The sequence below is a fragment of the Xyrauchen texanus genome, chromosome 29, assembly GCF_025860055.1.
Source record: "Xyrauchen texanus isolate HMW12.3.18 chromosome 29, RBS_HiC_50CHRs, whole genome shotgun sequence".
In the NCBI taxonomy this organism is placed as follows: Eukaryota; Metazoa; Chordata; class Actinopteri; order Cypriniformes; family Catostomidae; genus Xyrauchen; species Xyrauchen texanus.
Genome location: NC_068304.1, coordinates 28,535,318 through 28,560,591, shown reverse-complemented (window position 1 = coordinate 28,560,591; position 25,274 = coordinate 28,535,318). Strand labels below are relative to the sequence as shown.

Sequence of the window (25,274 nt, the reverse complement as noted above, 5' to 3'; positions counted from 1 at the left end):
TATTATTCTTTTATTTTAATAAAATATCACTATTTACAACAAAACTTGTAATATATTGGCCTATTGTTAACATTTTGTAAACACTTTGTTATATGAACAACCAGTAAGTAACTATACTGCCTGAGTTTTAGTCTCAGCAACCTTAAGTACAACATTATATAACACAGTTCTTGGTTCATTATGTGCTGGACATGATTGAGGTCATAACTTCCAGGCCACTGACATCATGTCAGGAACTGCTCTGACTGAAGTGTTTTTAATTAACTGAAAACAACGAGCTCAAAAGAGTCACTGGGAAGCACATTACACTGGTCTCTTTGTGTGTTGCATGCTGGAGGTTCAAAATAACCGCCCATTTGAGTCATTTGTTCAGGAATCTGGCTACACTGGTCACACTGTGTGGCACTGTCCCAAATGGCACCCAATGCCCTTGCCGTCGTCCTTTGGTCCAGTCCAGATGTTGGTCTCCCAAGAGAATGCAGACATATGGGGCGCTAATCAGCAAGGCCATGATGGTGCATGATTTATAAATGCGTGCATCTGGGTCAGACTTCAAGAGTTCAGTCAGATGATGCATTTTTATACATTATGCTTTTCTTGCAGATGGAATTTAAAAAATTATTATTTAAAAAATAAAGTAATGACATTGATAGGCTAAAGGAACACACTTTAAACTTACTCTTGAATATTTGATTTTATTAATTAATTCCAAGCAACACACTGACAATGAAGCCTTACAAGATAAAATCATGAACCTTGCACATATGTAACAACAACAAAATCCTGCCTTTTTTGCTATTATTATGATTTTTTTTATCCCCTTTTCTCCCAATTTGGAATGGCCAATTCCCACTACTTAGTAGGTCCTCGTGGTGGCATGGTTACTCACTTCAACCCAGGTGGCGGAGGACAAGTCTCAATTGCCTCTGCTCCTGAGACAGTCAATACACGCATCTTATCATGTGGCTGGCTGTACATGACACTGCGGAGACTCACAGCACTGGAGGCTCATGTTACTCTCCGCGATTCATGCACAGTTTTCCACATGCCCCATTGAAAGCGAGACCCCTAATCAAGACCATGAGGAGGTTACCCCATGTGACTCAACCCTCCCTAGCAACAGGGCCAATTTAGTTGCTTAGGAGACCTGGCTGGAGTCACTCGGCATGCCCTAGATTCGAACTCACGACTCCAGGGGTGGTAGTCAGTGTCAATACTCGCTGAGCAACCCAGGCCCCCAATCTTATCTTTTTAAATATGTTTATAACAAACAAACACAACTCCGAGACCTGGATGGTTGGATGCAGGTGCTTTAAACATTTAAATATATAGAAAGCACAATATACGTCATGTACACCACCATAGATCTCAAAAATCTTTATATTTATGTTCAAAGCCACGGCACCATTCTTTAGTAAATATGTTGCCGGTAAACTGAATGTTGCTATTTACAAAAATATATAAGGAATCTTGCAAACATGCTCCCTAAAGTCTTAATATTTTACGAAACTCCAGTCCGCTGTGATTGGTTGGACTGCTTGGGTAGTAGACCGCTGTGCAGCTTGCACCAATGCAGGTTCAGCTGAAGGGCGCATCGAGGGCAAAAAGTAGGCGCTTGTGAGCACCCTTCTGAGTGCAAAAAAGTCAAACGGTCACCCCACCGTCTTATGGACTTCATGGGCACGTGCAGATGAAGGCCACTAGACCTGTAACTGTAGACTAAATTTGTTTTTATGTTTGTGCCCTCGGCCGCATATATTTTTAGAGCATAGTTAATGTACCATGTAACTGTTTAGTTTTTGTTTGTATGTGTGTGTGCTTGTGTATTTGTGATCTTTATGTTTGCTGTCATAGTAACAGGCTTTGCAATAGCATTTGAGCTATGGCATGCCAACTGTACCAGGGTATACTTGGCAAAAATGGGTATAGAGAGGTCATAACCTCTGTTGATTGAGATAAAATAGATGTATGGCCTCAAGTAGAGGGGGATGGAGGAGTGGTTTAGTTACCTTGTTTGAAATGAGTGACTGAAATCATCATCTTAATACTCTCACCTCTGCACTTCTATATATGAGGGCTCCTGTGTGAGTGTCTTTGATTTTACATTTTCAGTATATTGAGTCACACTCGTCCATAGCATGAGAAGAGTCAATCTGCTTGACTTGAATGATGGAGTTCTTCTCACCTTTGTCATCGGGTCAGAGTCTGATCTACCTGTGTTTAAGTTTCCCAACCCACGTCACGTCAAAGGTCCACTTAGCGGGTTCTTGTTTCTTCAGGCTCTCCTTCTGCTGTCCTAAGTCTCACTTTCCATCTCACAAACCACTTTGCACAGACAAAAATGCCAAATGCATATACTCTTAACCCGATCAACAGCCAGACCAGATAGGCATTACCTTTATCAATTATTAAGTCTTGAGAATAGCACTCATGTTGGAAATGTGACCCATAAGGTCAGGGTAGAGTGCAGGGCATTTTAAAACGAGAGGAAAGGCATTAAGTTACTCTAAATTTCATATTTGGTTACACATTTATTCCTTAGTGGTTGTGTGAAGTGTGTCAGACTAATCAACATTAGCAAGGTGGTATTAGAGCTTATTATACAAACGCATGCAAAATTAGCTGATGTGATCCGAGTACAGTTTATTGGTAGTAACTTGCCCACATCACATCGCAAGAAAGTCATAGCTATTAAGTTTAATTGGCTGATCTTTCACTCTTTGCTGTCATTTTTGCTTTACCGAATGCATCTGTGGTTTAAATGCAGAGGCTTTGACAGAACATAGACTGAAGCATTGATAGGTGCAGTGAGCATTGATCACTCTTGTTTTGTGCCCATTGGCATGAATGCTGGAAGATTATTGAAACTGATTAAGAAAGCCGGTCTTGGGATGTCCTTTCTGTAACCTTAGGTAAGAGATTTTGTTTTTCAGCCATCAGGTTGTTTTTGAGCTGCTCAACTCCAACAGGAAATAAGGTTTTATACTCCTCTGAAGTAACCTGGAGGAAATTTTAATAACACAAAATGTTTTTTTTTTTGCTTACAAAGCAGTGATAATTGATATGCAATGCTGAATTTGGTGACAAGGAAAGCCACTTCTGGGGAACAAATTTGCTGAATAATTTGCATATTTATCTCTCTCGGACCCTTGAGGTAAGCATGAAATGATAAGACAGAAAACTTTTACCTATCTTTATAAACGACCCAGAGGGTCTTCTTGATTTTCTAATTGCTTCAAACTGACCATTTTATAAAATGCTAATGATCCCTTTAATGTTTCCATTTAGGAACCAGATGTTCAGTTTGTGTGTTTATGAATGTGCACTGGTGCTAAAATCTGAATGCGGTCATAGACATATCTTATGAGCCTTATCTATGCTGCACTATAGAATGGTACTGTCACACTGCCAAGCCACAGTGAACTGTAAGTTATGAAACCGCTTTAGCCTTAAATGACGCAAAGACCCAAAGGTCATTAGATTGATGGTTTAAAGGATTAGTTCACCCAAATTCTCTCATCATTTACTCACCCTTATGCTATCCCAGATGTGTATGACTTTCTTTCATCTGCTGAACTATATTTAAGAATTTTAGGAGAATTTCTCAGCTCTTTTGGTCCATAAAGCCAAGTGAATGTTGATCAGACATTTGTAGCTCCAAAAATCAAATATAGCTATCATAAAAGTAATCCATAAGACTCCAGTGGTTAAATCCATATCTTCAGAAGCGTTGTCCATTCACTTGGATTGTATGAACCTGCAGGGCTGAAATATTCTTCAAAAAACATAATTTGTGTTCTGCTGAAGAATCAGAATCAGAATGAGCTTTATTGCCAAGTATGCTTCTACAAACAATACAACAAAACAGAGATAATAATAAATAAATAAAAATAAAAAGCGAATAGAAAATACAAGTATATATAGAAATACACAATACAAAATGTGTGTATATATATGTACAATACAAATCTGTTATATACAGATGGTGCAAGGGAATTAAAGAAAGAAAGTCCTACACATCTGGAATGGCATGAGTGTGAGTAAATGATGACAGTTTTCATTTTTGGGTGAAGTATCCCTTTAAGTTAAAAAGTCACACTATGAACTCAACAGCAATTTTAAAGGTTGCTTTATCGGTTTGTTTGTTTGGTGAGCCTAAGCTTCACTAAGCTTCATCAGGGCATCTGCAGTGACCCCAGGAGGAGTTTATGAGTTGATTGTTTGGACTCGCCAGTTGTTGGCTTGTAAAAATAGAGTGTTAAAGACCTCATGAATTGGCTTGACAAGTGCTGTTTTCTTTTTTGTGTTGACATGTGTCTTATTGAAACAGGCACCTACGGTGGGATTTATCGAATAATTTGTGAATTTTTTAAAAGCATTTTATTGGACAAAATTTTGTAAACAACCATTATTGCAAGATCAGAGTCATTTGTATATTTGTCTGTTTACATGGAAGTAAACATTGTAATTTTTTATTGCGTATACCTTATAATTCACCCAATAATTAAAATTTTGTCATAATTAGTGTTGTCACAATACCAAACATTTTAGTAGTCAAACCAGTAAAATTTCACAATCCTCAAAACCAATTTCAATACCCCCCCAATTAAAAAAAAACTGCAGTTTCTTTGTGTTTCTCAATTAAAGGATTATTCTTTCTAGAGTTCAATACAAGTTAAGCTCAATCGACAGCATTCGTGGCATAATATTGATTAACACTAAAATACATTTTTATTTGCCCCTCCTTTTCTTAAAAAAAAATGCCAAAATCAAGGTTGCAGTGAGGCACTTGCAATGGAAGAGAAAGGGGACCAGTTTTTTAACATTAAAATACTCACTTTTTCTAAAGTATAGCCACAAGACATAAACAATATGTGTGTTAACATGATTTTAGTGTAATAAAGTTGCTTACTAACCTTTTTATTTCAACTTTGTTGCCACACGACGATGTAATGTCAACAAACCCTAAAATGACTGTAAAATTATGATTTAAACAAATTTACAGCTCAAATAATACACAAGTTTTAACAAAATAATGAATGTAAGTGTTTTTTATCAAATTTTAAGCTTCACATTTCTGCCTTTTAAACCCTCCAAAGATTGACCACATTCACTTCCACTGTAAGTGCCTCACTGGAACTTTGATTTTTGCTTTTATTTTTTAAAGAAAAGGGTGGATGCAAAATATTTTTTTTGGTAATCAACATTATGCCACAAATGCTGTCGATTGAGCTTAGCTTGTATTGAACCCGGAACATTCCTTTAAGTAAACATTGCTTCAAATTTGTATTAAGGTATGGCCCTATGAAATGTTCTATTTCTTACCCAGATCTTTTTTTTTTTTCTTTTTCTTTTTTTCTAAATTCCACATTTTGAAGTTTAATGCAACTTCAACATCAACATAGTGTCTAATCAAATGAATTCATAAAACTTATATAAAATGAAAATATTGCTGATTTTACACATAGCATTGTATTTAAATTTTTTATTTTTTTTATCAAATAAAGTACTTCTTTAAAGATCCTCACAGCATAACCTAAACCCCAACATTGGTCTAATGTTTTATCAAGTAAAGTGAGGCACAAAAGAGCATCACAGTATAAATGAAAACATTGATAATAATGGCCCAGTTTGAATAATAAAGTGCAAAATGCTACAATTTAATTTTATAAACATACTCTGCATGCATGACACAATTCACAGTGAATACGAACTCTGTTCTGTTATCTATGATGCTTTTAATTTGGGGATTATTGCATTTGAGCAGCTTCACATTCAATGTAAAGCGTGCAGCACATGCAGACAGTATATTTATTTTATTTAATCGCATTCTTTTGTGGTTTAATAGTCACACTAGGACCTATCACAATATTAATTAAATTAATTATAAAGCATTTGTTTTTTCCCAAATATCTCAAATTCATGTGTGAGAATTTCAAAACAGTCTTGTGTCAGTCAGACAACGCACGGTTATCAAATTGAGTCAGTACTCTGTTCTACCGGCACTGCATAACCACTGGTATCAACACATCTTTTTTTAATTTTAGGATTGACTTGGTACTCAAATACCAGTATTTTGACATCCCTAGTAGAGGGATTTGGGGATTTTGGGGATTTTTTGGGGGATTTTGCAGATACCAATAACAAAGGTGGATGGAAAGGCAGATTACTGATTAATTTGCAGATACGTTTTTTTAAATGGATTTTACATTGGGCCTTCAAGAACACCAGCTGGAATTCCAGGCTATTTACACCCAACCCTAGTCTGATTTGTCTTCTGTGATGCCCAACCCAACCCAGCCCTGCACAGTCCTGCAGCCAGACCTAAGAGCTCAGCCAGATCTTGTTTCATCCTCAACACACTGGGAGGTTATAAGAGAGGCTGAAGAAGAAGATCACATGCACATAAAAAGAGAATGAAAAGAAGAGTGAGAAATGCACAGGGAGTGAAGGAGAGAGAGAGGAAATGAAAAGCTAACCACTGAGTTTCAGTTACACAACTATTTAAGCAACGAGTTAGTAAGTAAAGTTTCTCAACTTTTAATTGAGCAGTCTCAGTATACTGTGATTGCACTCAACCCCCCCCTCTCTATAGGGGGAGGGGGCCCTTCCGGCCATGATTGCAGCTCGCAGTAGCTCGGTGGGCCGGGGGGGCCCTGAGGAGCCCCCTAGGCACCGCAGGCCGTCAGCTGCTTCTCTGGCAGGGCATCGTGGGCACTGCAATTCACAAGAGAACTATCGTGATGGCAGCCACAGTCACAACCGGCAGGCGGCACTGTTGCGGGCGAGGAAAGCTTTTCTCATCAGGGAGATGGAGACCAACTGGTATTTGAAGCTGTGTGGCCGAGCCAAAGAAGATAGCATAGCTTATCAGACTGGAATGCCTTACCGGTGAGTCCTAAATGTAGAGTGAATGGAAGTTATGAGGATGTCTGTTAAGGTCAGTTTGCTCTCAGTTCGATGCTTTGCCACATGCTGTCCAAGAAACCCTTCCCACTGTGCTTTGTTTGTGCAGGGCATAAAAAGTGACAGTTATGATCTCTCTCACTTTCTCTTTCTCTGTGTCTAGCAGAATTTGATTGACTCAAAAAAGTAGGACACAAACCCACACAGCCTTCTCGGTCCTTAGGTTATGATGATGTGGTGGTACTTTGTCCTTGATCAAAATAACCCCCAAATTCACGTTTTGTAGATGTGTTTGGGTAGGTGGTTATGTGAGTGAGACACAAGAAAAGGAAAGAAAACATAAAGAAATATTGATAATTCTTTTGTAAATGTAGTGGCCCCAAAACTATTTGGGAACATAAGTCATACTTAAAACTGTATAAATGTCATTGTATTGACAATGTATTTGTACAACAAAATATCAGAGCAATGGCATCTGCAAACAAATGGTGTTCGAAACTTTCTCACAAGTTACTTTTCGGAGCCGTTTTGGAAGCAACTGGTGTCAGTATGATTTTTATTGTCAAACCAACATTGTACAGTGTCTGCAGTACTAGCAAACTTCTTATTAAGAAAGACATTGCTTGAAAAGTGTGTTCATGCTGTCTTTAAAATAAATGCTTATTTTGTCATCTAATGCAATGACGTTCATACAGTACATGTCTTAGTGTGTCTTAACTGTCAATTAAATTTTGAAGCAACTGTATATACATTGTAATTTTAATCATGAGGGAATGCTGAAGCAATCATGTAGTCAGTGTAGCAGATTTTTTTATTTCTCCTTCAAATTTTTTATTTAAATAAAAAGAGCAAGGCTTAAGAGCAAGTATTTCTTCTGCCACCCCAACTGGGCCAGTAGTTAAAAATGTTTCTTGCCCTGCCTAAATTGCCTTTTACCCAACAACAAAATATGATACATATATCATAACACTGGACAGCTGAGAAATATTTTAAGACCTTATTTCAACAGCTCTATATTAACTGCTTGCTGTTTTTATATATATATATATATATATATATATATATATATATATATATATGTATATGTATATGTATGTGTGTGTGTGTATATGTGTATGTTTGAATGTTTACGTGTGTGTGTGTGTGTGTGTGTGGCGTGTATTTATCACTTTGTGGGGACCAAATGTCCCCATAAGGATAGTAAAACCCGAAATTTTTGACCTTGTGGGGACATTTTGTCGGTCCCCATGAGGAAAACAGCTTATAAATCATACTAAATTATGTTTTTGAAAATGTAAAAATGCAGAATGTTTTCTGTGAGGGTTAGGTTTAGCGGTAGGGTTAGGTTTAGGGATAGAATCTATAGTTTGTACAGTATAAAAACCATTATGTCTATGGAAAGTCCCCATAAAACATGGAAACACAACATGTGTGTGTGTGTGTGTGTGTGTGTATGTATATATATATATATATATATATATATATATATATATATATATATATATATATATATATATATATATAAAATATTATTTAATTAAATGTTAATTTTACAGTTAGGCTTACACTTTAAATGAATTCATTAACACACTTTTTCTGGAAAATTATGACAGATAATGGATTTTGCCCATTCAACTTTTAGCCAACTAGATAAAGTTATTACCAGGGTAAGTTTTAATCAGCCAAATTTGCAAAAATGAAAATATAAATAATATCAAATAAAAAGTGTTCAATGTGTAATTGAAATCCAAATCTAATGTCCTAAAAAGACATGTAAATAAACAGTGAATGTAAGACAACGTGACTTTGCAATACTGACCTGATGATAGTGACCATTCTGTCAACTGGCCTGGATCGCTCTCACATTCTTATTGAGCCCAGAATAGGAATATCAGGTCATAGCTGTTTATTATGTTGGTTATAAGAGATAAAAACAGCAAGCAGTTAATATAGAGCTGTTGAAATAAGGTCTTAAAATATTTCTCAGCTGTCCAGTGTTTGTGTGAATTGGCATTTGATCTCCTTGTTAAGGAAAGGAAAGGAAATACAAACCTTATCTCTATTCCTAGTGCAATCACGCTCTCTAAACCTCAGTTTTTCTCTCTGTCTCATTCTCTTTTAATGATTATAAATAAAAAGTAATGTCAATTAGTGATGTGAAATCTGAGCATGTCAACAATCGTTGAATTTTTCAATTATTTGTCCCTCACTCTGTGCCCGTACTGATGACACTCACTACCCACAGTAAGGAAGTTTTAAGTCTCCTACTTTTAACATTTGTCTTCTAAGAAAAAAAAGACATATGGGTCTCCTCTAAAGTTTCAGAAGAGATTTCAAACTGGGCTCAATTTGCTGAGATACCAACGTCTAAGTATGGAGATTTCAGTAGTAACTTAAATTAGAATATTATTCCAAATTATCTGGAAGATATCCATATTATTATCCAGATTTTATCTTTCATAGCTCTGTACTCTGTGCCATAACTACTCTGTATTCTTGCTCTATGCCAACAATTGTCTCATTTGTTTCTAATTTTCATAAAAGTATGAGACAAAATCGATACTGAAATGAAACATAACTGAGAATTATGTGATGCTTTTCTGAATAAAATATTTAGCCCTCCCAACCCTAAAATATCATAATATACAGGAGCAGTTGCTAGTTTATTATAGATATCCCCTTCACATGAATGCAAAAACTCAAATATGTCAGTCTGAGGGAGTTTTGTTGTGTGTTTTTAATTCTCTTTTGGGATGTTTTGCCATTATGAGTGTTTCACCCCCAAATCCTTTTATCCTCTCATTCATTGTGTGGTTCTCTCTTTTGCCTCTTCCAGCATCAGCTGCCTGTCATTAAGCTTTTTATGTCTTTAGGAAAATGAAGCACAAAGACAAGGTTAATGGAAAGGTTTAAAGCTAGAGCCCTGCAGCTGTCGCCTTTACCTGAAAGCAGGTCGCCTTTATTCTTTGTTTCCTCGAGCTGAAAATCTGTCTGCTGCGGAAAGGTTTAGAGACAGACAGAAAGAGCAAATAATACAAATAGACAGAGGCATGTAGGGTGTATGGAATTAGTCATATTTAAAGGAATAGTTCACCCAACATAAAATCTCTTTATTTAATCTCTTTCTTGTGTCTTTCCAAATCAAATTCAGTTTTTTATTTATTCATTTATTTTGATATTCTTTGTGGAATACAAAATTGAAAGATTCTTCAGAAATTTCTCCAGGGGTAGGGTATGTTGCAAAAGTTGATTTCAGCTTCAAAATACCAATTTATTTAAGCTTCAACTTCAGAATTAAGTTAAAAGTTGCCATTGTTCTCGGAATTACGATAATTTTGTGAAGAACAACAAGGGGAAGCCAGAGAGCCTTCTTTGGATTGCCAAATCCTGATGACTGAATAAAAAAGAAGACAGGAATTTTCTCTATCCAACTCTCATCTCTCTCATACAATAAACTTCTATTCTGAAAATCACAAAGCCAGGAAATCCATGGACTGTGCTTCGTCTTACTGAAATCATCTATAGATTTACACTGTGCTGTGAAATAATGAGGAAACAAAAATGTTTTTGCCCTGAAGAAATCATAACACAAGTTTATAGATTTCTACAGCATGATCTAATGAAAAGGAATTGACATGCTTCATTTCACTGCAGTTCCCAGTGAAATGTCCAGCAAGGGTTGCCAAAAGTGAGTGAAATAGGGTCATAATTAGACAAGGCTTTTCAGGTGAATGTTTGATGGTGGTTTTAATGAGTAAAACGTAACTCCCTAACCAAAGACTTTAACTTAAACCTACCAAAAGTGTCAGCAAATAAGAGATAAACAATACAGATTTTCCTTACCCTTAACTAACACCTAAACCTATTCGTTGGTGTCCAAAAAGCAAATGTGACGTGAAAAGCACATATTCTGAAGCAACTACATAATTTTGTGTATAATATGACACCTTTGTCTCACGTGTCAGCATTAGAGCTTGGCTGGGCTCGAAATGTGGTCCTCTGTGTCCAAAGTCCAACACTATTAGGTAAGAAGTTGGAATAAGTGTAAGTGGGTCTGTAATACACACGTCACAATGTTTTGATTTTCAAATGATTTGTAACAGTAGTGTTTTGACATCATAACATAGCAGTGTGTTAGTAGAGCGAAAGATACGTTTTTATGAAGTCATAATGAGCCGCTGTTTTCTGGATTTGTGTGAAAGTGAAAAAAACACACATTGTTGTAGCACCTCACGGTGTAGCGTAGAATGCAGCACAAGAAACTCAGTTAGCTAGGTTGCATTTCTGTTAGTTTACTAAAGAATCTCTCTCAACAAAAAAAAAAAAAAAGATTTTTCAGTTTTCCAGTTCTGAATGAAAGGACAAATTATGTTTTTTGGTACCTATTTATTATCTATTATTATGCTTATAATAAATAGTATTACTTATAATAAATAGTACTGAATACTAAAGTTTTAATACCTGCAGGGGATAATCAATTAAAACCAATTATATATATTCAAGTACTTGCAGTGAGAGAATTCAACTTTGATATGGCAACCTTTAAGAGACAAAAAGCTCTATTAAACTTTATGGCTCCATCTCTCCTATGTTTTTTGTTCAATAAATGACAATCTCAAGTAGAAGATGAACATTTCAGACACAGAATACTGTACCTTATAATGTATACTGTATATATGATCATGCAGATGAGAGTGTAACAACTTCTTTTAATCTTTTTTGTATTGAATCTATACTCTCCCTATTATAGTAGATCTTATCTTGATAGCTTACATTGTTTAGCCTTTTCCCTTGTGTCTGTACAATGCTCACATGCAAGATGGGGTGAAACAACAGATAGAATGGACGAGTAACACACACAAACAAATGAATCAAGAATTATTTAAACACTCGATTTTTTTCAACTTAATGACAGTTCAAAAGAATATGACTCAGGTGGGTTTGAGTTTAGCCTCTCTTTTCAGAGAGATATGATTAGCTCAATAAGGTCTCAATTATACTGTCTTAATATGAATTGTAATGAAACCATTGTGCTAGAGGCATTACTCACAATTTGCAGTGACCTAGAATCACTGTAGTGAGAGTAGACAGAATGTCTAATTAACACCTTAACATGCATTTAATCAGGCCTACTTTGTCTTTTACAATACAGTAAAGTGAAATATGATGCTTTATATTTTAAAAGAGATTTACTTTTATATGTGTGCATATATTTTATATTTTCCTTTGTCTTTTCTCTTTCAAAACACGGACACAGTGTTAACATACTACATGTATTAATACTCTACATCAGGGCTACTCAACTACGGAAATGTCAGGGGCAGCAAAGCTGGATATTGTATATCTACAACATATATAAATTACAAGTTAACATTTTTATATTAAGAATGTTGGAATGTTGGTTAACAGGATAGTTCACTTAAAAAATATTTATTCTCTCATAATTTTCTCAACCTCATGCCATCCCAGATGTGTATAACAAATGGTGATTATTTAGAAAAAAATATCTAATCTCTGTGGATGAGGGACAGATCAATATTTAAGTCAATGGCTTTTTTAAATATAAATCTCCACATTCACTTTCAGTGGCCACATGTGACTACAGATGTGAAAGTGGAGATTTATAGTAGAAAATGACATTGGCTGTTTCTCACCAACACCTTTCATATCACTTCTAAAGACACAACTTTAACCAATGGAGTCATATGGATTTATTTATTTTTTTGCTGCATTTATGTGCTATTTGGAGCTTCAAAGTTCTGGCCACTATTCTATTCACTTGTTCTGCAGAAGAAATAAAGTCATAGACATCTGGGATGGCATGAAGGTGAGTAAACAATGAGAGTATTATTTTATTTTGGGGTCAACTATCCCTTTTAGTAATTATTTTAAACATAGGCTAACAGCGATAGATCAGTTATGTACTGTTGTAACTGTGATTGTCAACTAACACCATGCGTGTTCAACATAGCCTACACCAGAGATGTGTTCATAAACAAGAGCTGTATATCCAAAATTAGCACCAAAAGTGCTGCAGTGACAAGTCTCAAAGATTTGTTCACCCCACCTTTTGCGTTTTGGCGCCGAAGTAGATTATTAAAAATAATTTCCTTTTGCGTTTGGCGCCGAAGTAGATTACTAAAAATAATTTGCGAGAAGGAATCTAAACGTTGTCACTGCAGTAAAAACTGTTATTTTTCCTGCATTTCCCTCTAAATTTGTCATGACAAGTACATATCTCTGATGAGCAATGCAAGAAATTGGACAGATTCGCGCCATTTTGAGCAAGTGACATTGCGAGCGCCCATGTTTGATTGACAGACGCGCGCGCAGACCAACTGCCGCTCTCATGACATCAACTATGCTCAGATATTATTTGTTCTTTTTATGTATATATTTATTTATGTGCAACATCATCTTGCAGTTAAATTCCCTCTCTAATGTGATTGAGCAATGTACAAAACTAGCGTAAATCCTCATGAAAATGGACATCTCACAATTCATACAGATTTGATAGGCTGTTTAGCCTATATTTCTGATAATGATATAATAACACTGGCTGCATGCGGATTGTTGAGTAGTGCTGCTCTACATCAACGATTCCTGACCATTTGTATTTCTTCTTAGTTTTATTTCCATAAATGCAGCTGGAGAAAATATCTCACAAGATTTACAATTCTCTCCAAACAACTCGTGAACATTACAAGCCTAATAGTCCAGTTTGTGTTTTTCTACTGGTCATTTATTGAGGTGCACAGTAAAAAAAAATTAGTTTTGAAGCAGTGAGGCTCACAGCATTTGCTATAAAAAAACGAACAGGCTCATCTCTTGAAATTATAAGTGTTCTGATCATTAATCCAGTTTGAGCAATTTCAGACCATTATCTTAAATGGAAAGTAATTTTGAGGTCTGTAAAATAGGACTCCCCCTGAATTTCAGCAGGAAATCATTGGTCTGTTGTGCTTGATGAGAAGTTTCGGGTGATTCTCTCCCCACCCTTCATGTATGAGTCTGATCATGGTCTACTTAAGAAATGGAAGGTCAGGGAATCTGTTATAAATGTATAATATTTACTTATCTGGGGACAATAAATCGCTAACTTGAAAGCAGCAAAACCCGAATAGTGTCTCCTTGGATAAATGTGTATATATATATGTTTATGTATCCAAACTCTCAGGAATACTTAATACAACGCTTTCTGAAATCCTTGGTGTGGCCAGTTATTTAGTTTATTTTGATCCACTCACAAAGCAATGTGATCACATGGGAAATCGACATTGCTTCCAGAATTCATGTACCCTGAAATACACGCCATTCAGCCAAATTACTGATAAATTCCATCCCCAATCAAAGATTTTTGCATCAATTCAAATGTGAACGCATTTCCCTTTAGTGCTACTGATAGCGTGTTATGTGAACATCTTCAGAGACATGGGAACCAGGAACTACTACTGATTACACAAACTCAGCTGTCATTTCTGCAAATGACCAATTCTCCACTGCCTCTAATCCTGAATAATCACAGCAATTCGTCAATAATTTGCCCATGTACTTGTGTGTGGTGTGATCTTTTGAAGTTTTGTCTTGTTTTGATTCTTACACAAGCTTGTGAGAGCTCTAAGTTTGAGTGGTTAATCTATCTCTGTCTCTGGTGAATTATTGATAAGTCTACAACTTTGTTTAGGTCTGTCACTGAGTGTGGATGGATTGCTGCCTCTGTGCTTTTATTGGATGGTCACCATGGACTTTTGGATTGGAGCTGGCTGAAATGCACAATTATGCTGATATGAGAAAGAAAGTCTCCATCTCATTCCCACAATCCCCTGAAACTGACATGATGTAATAGATAGTTGTAGTTTCAAGACTCAAGGGTCAAAGGTTGACTGTAGACTGTGTCTACTGCATAGGAGGAAGCAAATGAAAGAAATGGAACAGAAACTAGTAGGGAATGAAAGACTGAGGGAGGGAGAGAGAGGTGGAGCAACAGAGATGGAAAGGGTGGGAGAGCAGGGGGAGGGATGGAGGGAGTGATACAGGCAGGAAAATGTCCCAGATTCCCATGGTGTATATTGGAGAGTGAAACTACAGCAAGTCCAACGACAGCAGTGAGACATTAAACTGACAACACTTTCAAGAAGAGAGACAAATTCAGTCAGAGGATGTTTACTTTTACTCCGATAAAGAGCAACAGGATTCTTGGAAAATCTATTTGGCAATCTACTGACTTAAGAAGACATCCAACCATGTTTGCACCCTCTCAAGAGCTAAGTGTTGTAACTCAGAAGTTTGAATCCTGAGGGCCTACTTGGACTGTGGATGTCCAGGCACATGAGGAACTGGCACAGAGGTCTTGACTGAAAGAGAGATAGAGATGTACTTGTACAAAGCCACTTTCCCTGAGATTCCCACTCCAAAGCAGAAGGGTGGGCAGAAGCCAGGCAGGGAGAGGGGGCAGCCCCACTGCAACAAACAGCAGACCTCTGGGGGAAAGCTTTGTCCCCCGCTCATGTGCTGGGGAGGCCTGCATTCCAACTCCCAGATGGAACTCAAACAACTGGAGGAATTTCTCCATGTTCACACACTCTCATTACAAGATTCTGTCCGAGCCAGGTCGGGCATGGCCTACAGGTACACACTCAGGAAGATGCAAAGAGATGTGTACACATACACAAAATTCATTCAGTATATCTTCATTTAATTTCTTAAAGATATATATATTTTTGTTGAGAGTGGATTCTTTCAGTTTTTGCCGAATTTGTTTAAAGATCTCTTGAATGGTTGTATTAAATGTATGTATCGAAAACAAAGATGTACTAAGAGTAGGAGTCTTCTTAAAGTCTCTTGACATGCTGTTCCTCTTTCTGCCCATGTCTGGCTGTATATTGTGTTCTCTGAGTGATGTTATGGGATACGTGGAATGAGGAGGTGGAGAAATATATTTTCATTGTTCTCATTTGTGCTCATTACGTTTTTGAATCTCCAAATGGAGAGAGTAGGGGTGTGGGTTTCATTCAACCAAAAAGGAAAATCCTTCATTAACTCGATGAAAAGTTATAATTTACTAACCTACATCTCGTTTCAAACCTGAATGTCTTTCTTACGAGGAACTTATAACTGTTGTTTATAGCAAAATGTCCAAGCAGAGTGTGCGCTTTTCGATACAATGAAAGGGAATGGTGACCACAGCTGTCAAGCAAGAAGAGATGGCAAGATTTTTAGCGAATCACAGTTTAAATTTCAGACTGCTCCACACGCAAAACTTCGTGGCTACAGAAGTTTAATATAGTGCACAAATCAAATGGACTACTTTTATGATGATTTTATTGTGTTTTGTTTTGTCCCTTTTGGAGCTTGACAGCCTCTTGTGCCCATACGGTACACTTTCATTGTGTGGAAGAGACCAGTTCTGAAATTTCACTAATTTTATCATGAAAAACAGTCATGTTTGGAATGACATCTCAGATGTGCTTTACTGTCTTTCTTCAGAACACAAATGAAGATTTTTGGAAGTATATTTCAGCTCTTTGTAGAATTCTTTGTTAAAAACATTTTAAATATTCATCCATTTCTTACACCTTGCGTTTCGCTTCAAAAGACATTACTTAATCCACTGGATTTGTATGGATACATTTTATGATGGCTGTTTGTGCTTTTTGGAGCTTCAAATATTTGGCACCCATTGACTTGAATTTTATGGACCTACAGAGCTGAAATATTCTTCCAAAAATCTTCATTTGTGTTCTGAAGAAAGACAGTAAAGCAAATCTGAGATGACATGAATATGAGTAAATAATGAGAAAATTTTCATTTTTTGGTGAACTATTCCTTTCATCTCTTCGTTTCCAGGTTATATTGTATCTGTGCCCATCCTATAGTCAGGACTATGGCCTCTCACCCATAAGTGCCAATAGCCAGGGATTTGCACAAGTTTTTATTAGCGATTTGCTTGTGATTTTGGCTGTTCATTATAGTTTGTCCAGGGTGTATTCAGGGAATAATTCACCACATGTTATGCTGATAATATCATGAGCCAACTTGGTTCCCACATGATTCAGACAGACAACAGATAAGCATGAAGTTTTATATTGGACTTTAGAGATTAGTATTGATGCCATTGGTATGAAGTGGACAGATGGGCAGAGTCACTGTCAAGTGGAACTCTGACATAACTCTTTCAAATAACATATGGTTTCTTAACATGGCTGGAAGGTATGTCACCCACAATGCATTGGAGTGGTCTGTATACCGTCTTTGGCATTGACTGTTTCAAGACTTTTTGGGACCTCAAAGATATACATATATATGTATATACAGCAGCTCACGCTATGAAGGTCACATTCAGGAATGTAACCCTGGCCACAGGAGCATCATGGCCTGGAGCCTCAGCAGTCAGTGACATGTGTTAAGTCACGAACGACTGATTTCAAACCCAATAATTCCAATGACCTCATCCTGTTACACTGTAGGAACTGCACGTAAATGACTGGAAATAGTTCCAAAGGGAGGTCACCACACTGCACATATAGCTTATTATACAACTTTATTTCACCCACTGTGTTAAAGTGGTCAAATATGTCTAAATAAGGACTGTTGTCTAGAGCAACACTGTATAACTGAACTCTTATAGGAAACCTATGTTTCTTAAGTTACAGTGTATTTCCTTCTGTCTCTCATATCAATCTGCAGTCTATGCAAGTAAGCTAAATAAATTATTTGAAACTCAAATCAATATCTCATGTCCATATATTTATTTATTTAGAAAGCTGTGTAGTATGCGGTATAATGTGTAGCCAGCCACTCATTATTGTAAAGTAAAGCCCTTGGGGTGATAAAAGGCCCATTGGCTAACCTGTAAAGATTTATTTAGCAATAATGACTGGCTGGCTGTACAATTAGGCTGTACAATTATCCCTTATTAATGTACCTCAGATCCACAAAAAACCTGAGTAAATACAATTGCAGTTTGATTTTTATGCAGTTTGAACAGAAAGTAACACATTTACAACATTCCATTTCTTTAGCTGCCAAGTTTAGGGATTTAAATATTGATGCAATTATAATGCCTTGAAAAAAACATGTAAAGAACATACAGCTGCCATAACATCCTCTACATATTGTACATTTATGGGCCAATAGTGTTGTTGTTTAATACACTTTTATGGTAATGCTGATGATTAACATCTGTTTGTCAGCTACGAAATGTGTGAATAATACAAAAAATTAGCTTCTTATATTGACTGGAAAGAACTTCAGAGCATGATCTATTTGATCTTTTTCCTGAAATTATCTTTGTTCATTTATTTATGACCTGTATACTGATTTAAAGCTCAGGGCAAGTTGCAATTCAAGTGCAGTCACTGTCTGACTTATGGTACTGACTGGATTGTTCAGAAGACATTTATGGTTAGATGTTTTTGGTGGTGTTTTAATACACTTGTCACATGTCATTAAATAAAGGAGACGTGACACGTTTTATTTTATTACATTTACATTTGGCAGATGCTTTTATCCAAAGCGACTTACAGAGCCCTTATTACAGGGACAATCCCCCTGGAGCAACCTGGAGTTAAGTGTCTTGCTCAAGGACACAATGGTGGTGGCTGTGGGGCTCGAACCAACATCCTTCTGATTACCAAATTACCAGTTATGTGCTTAGACCACTACACCACCACCACTCTGTTATTAGGAAACATGCCCCACTAAATTCCCCCATGCCTCAATTGTTTTCCTCTCCACTGACTATGTTTACATGGACACTAGAAAGTGGCTTATTGCGAGAAAACAGCGTTCTGGTTTACATGCACTGTATAAGTGGCATCCTCTTTACTCCCTATCACGCTTGTGTAAATTATAAACATGGGATCCGAGGAAGACTTTGCTATTTTATTCTCTGTTGCTTCGCTTTATTACCAGATATTCCAGAGTTGTTGCTGTGTTTGTTTCCTTCACTTTCTATCACGACCTGCAGCGGAATTGCATTGCAATAGTGGTATTTCCTTCTTATGTATAACTCTGGGATTTCCCCAATGTATGAGCACATATATGCGAACGTGAGGGACAGTCGATATTTTACATTGGTGTGTATAAATGGGTATAGTTTATAGTGTATGTGATTTAATTCTTTCCACTCTGTTGACTTGTTGTTGGGCTCCATCCTATGACTTTTGTTTTCCCGGTCTGTTCCACGCATGTGCACTCATCAAACACCCATCAGAACTCTGCTTATGCGTTTACATGACCACAATAAGCAAGGTTCTCCAACATAATATAGGTGTGTTAAACCACTTTCTCTTAATACATTAAATGGCTTAAGAAAATCAGCGGTCTATTTTACATGACGTTTCAGAATGTCACTTTCTGCAAAAAACATGGAATAAACCATTTTTGTAAGTGCATGTAAACGTGGTCGCTTATTCTCAGAGGACTGTACTTTTGTTGTTGTTTTATTACTGTTGCAATTTGTTGCCTTTGTCGTACTTTGTCTAAGACAGTTTTCACCATACTTGCTTTGTCGTGTGCATGCACACACATGAAGGAATAAGAGAATTCACCTTATATCTCCCCTCTCTCTTTGTCTCCTCCAAAGGATACATTTCTTCCTGCTCTTTTAGGTTCCTTTAAGAATCCTTACCTGGGCCTTAACAAAAACAGCTTTAAATGGGCCAGTTACATGAGAAATTTTCAAAATCACCAAGAAAGTGCCTGTCACTGATTATTTATTCATCCTGGAAAGCTGATTAATGATTGAGGAATGATCACTAAGTGTCCCCATTAAATACATAATTGCCTTTGCAATCAGATAAGGGATCAACCCGTGAGTGACACTGTGTCACTCTGTACCTCTGTGTTTTATACAGGCTTGAAGAGAGAGGCAGGGTCACCTAGACTTAGTGGAATTCAGACAAGACAGCTCGAAACACAGTACTAGTCTTCAGACTGACTAGCAGTGCTTAGTGATAATGAATGATTATTGATAATCATTAATCAGTAATTAATGATAATTACTTGACTTCTGGGTCTGAAAATTGGCCCATTTACTGTAGGTTTTCAGGATTAGAGATTTTTGATCAATTGGCCATGTGTTGGGTTTCATTCCACTCAGAAATTGGGAATTTACAACTTCCTGTTTCTTCCTGCAAAAGAACGGCACTTAAAGCTGAAGTGCGTAATTTCTTCACCACCAGCAACACTTAATGGAATTTGTTCTTCAGCGTTTCTGAATATGCCCCCCATCTTCTGCTGATTGAACAAACAGATTGTCCTGCCCCCCAACTCAGACCAATAATTGAGTCAATGTTATTGTGTCGATATGGACAAAACAAACAGAGACACCAGAAAAAAAAAAAACTTCCAAATGGCTTAGTTATAGTTGTCTCTGCATAATAAGCTGGGATAAAAGAAAGTATTTTTAAACAGAAAAAGATACACACTTTTCGCTCTTAAGTTAGATTTCCAACTTGGAAACTGATGATTTCCAAGAGAAGTGGATGTGTGACTTGACAAGGAGGAGGGTGACTATGCACGCCCGGCTCCCAATCGGGCTAATCAGCTGAGGAGAGGGATAAGTGCAGCGGGATGCAGCAGTTGTGTCTGTTTGTTTCATTAAATATTATGTTGAACGTTCAGCCTGCTCCTGCCACCTCCTTTCCCATTTTAAACTTGTTATAGTGACATAATGTGAACATGACAGTACATATGGTGATGTACACAGTTAGAGGTAAACATTCATTTAAAAAAATATATACAGTAGATGAAGGCATCTTAGTAGACAGAGTGTTACGAATTAGAATATCGGACATTCTCTGAAGACTGCCTGCAAAGGATGTGTTTTTCAGGTTTTGGACACAGCTACAGTGTTTACACTCCTTGGTGTAGTCAACCGATGAATTGCATAAGTGAATCTTGCATAAATAAATAATAATCATGTAAAACATAATTACATAAAAACGTCTTTGTCTACCAACAATGGTGACTTGATATTGTTTCGTAAATAATGACTTTAGAGATACAAGCCCAATTCCGAAAAAGTTGGGACAGTATGAAAAATGCTAATAAAACCAATGAGTAATATGTCAATTATATTCACCCTTTGCTATATTGAAAGCACTACAACTACACATTATATGATTGTGGCAGGGCGGAGTGCAGGGCAAGGCCCCTAATTAGGCTTATCAAGTCTCCGAGAGGGATAGGGGCAGACCGGAGATGGTGACAGAGAGAGAGTTACGGGCAGCTGCCCGACACTTATTGGTTAATTTATCATTCAAATATTATTTATATTGTCAAGCCAGTTCTTGCCTCCTCCTTTCCACTGAACTATGTTACACTGGTGCTGAAACCCAGGAAGGAGGAGGGATGTGCCGTAGTATGGTCCTTGCCGCTACTATTCACCCCAACGGAGTAGCCGCGGCCATTCGCTGGGGACGAAGGAGCCTGGCCACCTGAGAACAGAGGAACGCCGCCGACCGCGAAGGGAGGAGGGGCTCCTAACTGGCCGCCTGTAGGGGTCAGGGCCACTGCCAGGGGTGGAGGAGACTCCTACCAGCTGCTGAAGAGTGGGGAGGGGCTCCTGTCCTCCCGCCTGGAGCGGGAGGACTGCTGCCAGGGGCGGTGGAGACCCCTTCCATCCACTGGAATGCGGCGGGACGTTCTGTCTCCGCTGATCCTCCCGGGGAGGTGCATTTGTCATCTTCTAGAGGGTGGAGTAGTGGCTGAGGACCAAGCTGTGGTGTATCGGAGAACCGGTGAGTAAATGTATTTATTTTTTCCATCTCTCTCTCTCCTCTTTCATCCCATCTTTTCCCTACCCTTGTCCTCTCCCTCATCCAGGTAAACGGGGATGACTTGCCGTAGTAATGTGGCAGGGCGGAGGGTGGGGCTGGGTCGTGATTCCGCACACCCGGCCCCTAATCAGGCTAATCAAGCCTCCAGAGATGGGGGCAGACCGGAGATGGTGGTGCGACCAAGAGAGAGTTACAGGCAGCTGCCTGACACCTATATGTATGTGTGTGTGTGTGTGTGTGTGTGTGTGTGTGTGTTTGTCTTTTTGGTTAAGTTTATAATTTAAATATTATTTATATTGTTAAACCAGTTCTTTTGCTTCCTTTCCACTGAACTATGTTATAAGGATATTTTTCCTTGTGAATGTAATTGTTTTTTTAAAATGTACAGTAATTTAAAATCAGATGATTGCTACATGCTCCAAAAATGTAATGTTGAGACAGGGCAATTTAAGACTAATACAAATTTGACGAGTTCAAATAAAAAGAATGTCATAGTATTAAAGGAGCCACAAAAACAGCCTAGTCCTTCAAGAGCAAGGATCATTCGAGACTTGTCAATTTGCCAACAGATTCTTCGGCAAATAATCTAGCACTTTGAGAACAATATTCCTCAAAGACAAATTGGAAGGATTTTGAGCATTGCACCATCAACAGTGCACAAAACTTGAACAAAAAAAATTCAAGGAAAATGGTCAAATCAAAGTTTTTACATGCCTTGACATTTGTGCTTTTTTCAGTTGCTTAAAAACACATTAATGGCTAAAGTCTGATAACACTGTATTCAGCACAAACTGTGCTACAATAATATGTGAGCAACATGTGTGTACATGTTTGTATTTTTGAGAAAATAACGGTTATGCATGGTTTTTGAAAAAAAATTTTTTTTTTAAGTAATTGAAATAAGGCCATATAACACATACTAAACATTTGTCCACAAGACTTTTGAGAACTGGATCTTGTAGCCTAGAGTTTTTGCTACAAAATTATGTGAAAACCATCCTGATCACTCATTCATACAAAACAATATAGTAATTGAACTTTTGTAAGACACTTTTAGTGTTAGAAAGGTCATATGCAAGGAGGCGTGAACTATAATGAATATTGATTGTAATTCACACCTGAGGAGACAAATACCCCTCCCCTGGTCCTATCAATGAGGAATGTGACAGAAAGAGAATGAATGTGAGGAGACTTAATGATCAAAATCATGTTTTAAGTTAAAAGAAATAATCTGACGGTACATTTTCTTTACATAAAGACTTTACTTAATTTTAGACCTACACTACCATATAAAAGAAGTCTCTTCTGCTCACTAAGACTGCATTTATTTGATCCAAAATACAGTAAAAACAGTGATATTTTGAAATAAATTTACAATTTAAAAGAACAATTTTCTATTTGAATATATTTTAAAATGCGATTTCTGATCAAAGCTGAATTTTCAGCATTATTACTGCAGTCGTCAGTGTCAAATGATCCTTCAGAAATCATTATAAGATGGTGTTTTTCTAATATGGGCATATTTAAAGTGCATTTTACTCATTTAACCTGAACACATATTTGCAAGCACAAGCTTTTTTGATGATAATGAGGCAGCATAAACACTAGTTACAATATAAACGAAACATTCATATTATTTTGATATCATATTACATATCATATTTATATCATATAGCATACAATTTAAATACCTGCTTTAGCCGAAACAGCATTTAAATGTAACTAAAACTTGCTTATTAGGACATATTTCAAATGTCAATACTTTGAATCCTGGCTGGCAAGTCTGGAAACAGTCCCACTAGTCAAATATGTACATATTTATATAAAATAGCATGTCAGCTGATTAAAACTAAATGACTTACTCGTCCGATATTGTATCCTCGGCTGGATCAACTCTCTCTTCAAAATATAAACCTTCATCGGAGTCCCGCTCTTCTTCTGAAGAAACTTGTAACTCTTCGTCACTATCCAGGAGTTTTCTCACTTGTGTATCATGCGGTCTTTCAAAAGTTCAGATAACTGAACGAACTTGTTTTTTTTAAGGCACAGTCGGGGGCGTTTACCATTTGATTTGATTGTCTCAGCACATTAGCGTATGAATAGCGCACTCTGCTGGTGGGTGTGATCACATTAGAGATAATTCGCTGAGCCAGGAGAAACTGTACATCGCTATGTTTCATACAGATTACATTGCAGGAGAATATTTGTTTTAAATTACATTTAAATAGACATTTTAAGCTTTCTTTAGACATACAGTATGTTTCATGTTTGTGTGATAAGTATTCGTGGAGTTTCAGTTCATTTTTGTGACGTGTTTCAGATATATGATCGCAAACCCAGAGACTGTGTACAGCTCACCCTTTTTATTTTCTTTATTTTACAAAAGCACAAGGTTTTGTTGTTATTGTGAGTGTACACAAATAAAATTAGACCCTTTATAGTCTCTAATGATGTCATACACTTATCTGTATGCCCCAAAATGACAGAGGATTTTATGTTGTTTCCGCTGTAATGATGAAAAAATCCAGCAGGGCGCTTCAGTGCGCCCGTCGACCCCAGAGGGTTAAGGCTTTACTGTGCAAAGCAGAAGCCCTACATCAACACTGTCCAGTAGCTCTGCCAACTTTGCTGGGCTCAGTCTCATTTTAGATGGAAAGTAGAACAGTGGTTTTTTTGGTCTGAAGTGTCCACATTTCAAAACTTTTTTTTAAAAACAAAGCTGTTGTGTTATCCAGGCCAAAGAGGAAATGGGCCATCCAAGCTGTTATCCGCATCAGGTCCAAAAGCCAGTGTCTATATGGGTCAGGGTTGTGTCAGTGCCCATGGCATGGGTAATTTGCACATCTGTGAGAACACAGACAGATATGTAAAAATTTTGGAGCAACATATACTGCCATCCAGCACTGTCTTTTCCAGGGACATCCCTGCATTTTCGAGCAGGACAACTTCAAAACACATACTGCCCGGATTACAAGTGCGTGGCTGTGAAGCAGAGAGTGTGGGTGCTAGATTGGCCTACTTGAAGTCCTGACCATCTCCAATTGAGAATGCATGGCGCATTATTAGGCACACCATACGGCAAGCTCAAGACTTACATAATGGATGAATGGGTGGAAACTTAACTAATTTGTGTCTTCAGTGCCTAAATGCTTAAGTGTTATTAGAATAAATGGTGATGTTACACAGTGGTAAACACTCGACTGACCCAACTTGCAATTATCTGATTTGAAACTACTGTACATTTTCAAAAAACAATTACATCCACAAGGAAAAACATCATATAATGTGTAGTTGTTGTGCTTTCAATATAGAAAAGAGTAAATATAATTTATAAATCATCCCTTTTTGTTTTTATTAGCATTTTTCATACTGCTCCAACTTGGGGTTGTATACCTGCTAGCATTGTGATCATGGCATTGGGTTTTAAACACAATCAATAATGCAACCATCAGTTTCAGATCACGTAAACAAGTCTCTTTATGACTCCCTCTCTCCCACAATTTCTTGACTGTATTAACTAGATGCACAGTTATTATGTAATTCAACATATATCAATCAAATGCATAATGAAGAACGGCCAATGCT

At 37.2% G+C, this 25,274-nt stretch overlaps 1 protein-coding gene across 1 annotated transcript in view; it reads left to right on the top strand.

The window, feature by feature from the left end:
• The first annotated feature begins 6,311 nt into the window (after positions 1–6,311).
• The window catches only part of LOC127622837 (voltage-gated potassium channel subunit beta-1-like), a 116,451-nt gene continuing 97,488 nt past the window's right edge, over positions 6,312–25,274 (top strand). The window contains exon 1 of the mRNA XM_052096942.1: positions 6,312–6,891. Within this exon, the coding sequence (XP_051952902.1) occupies positions 6,617–6,891 (275 nt within the window). The 5' untranslated portion in view covers positions 6,312–6,616. The remainder of the gene's footprint in view (positions 6,892–25,274) is intronic.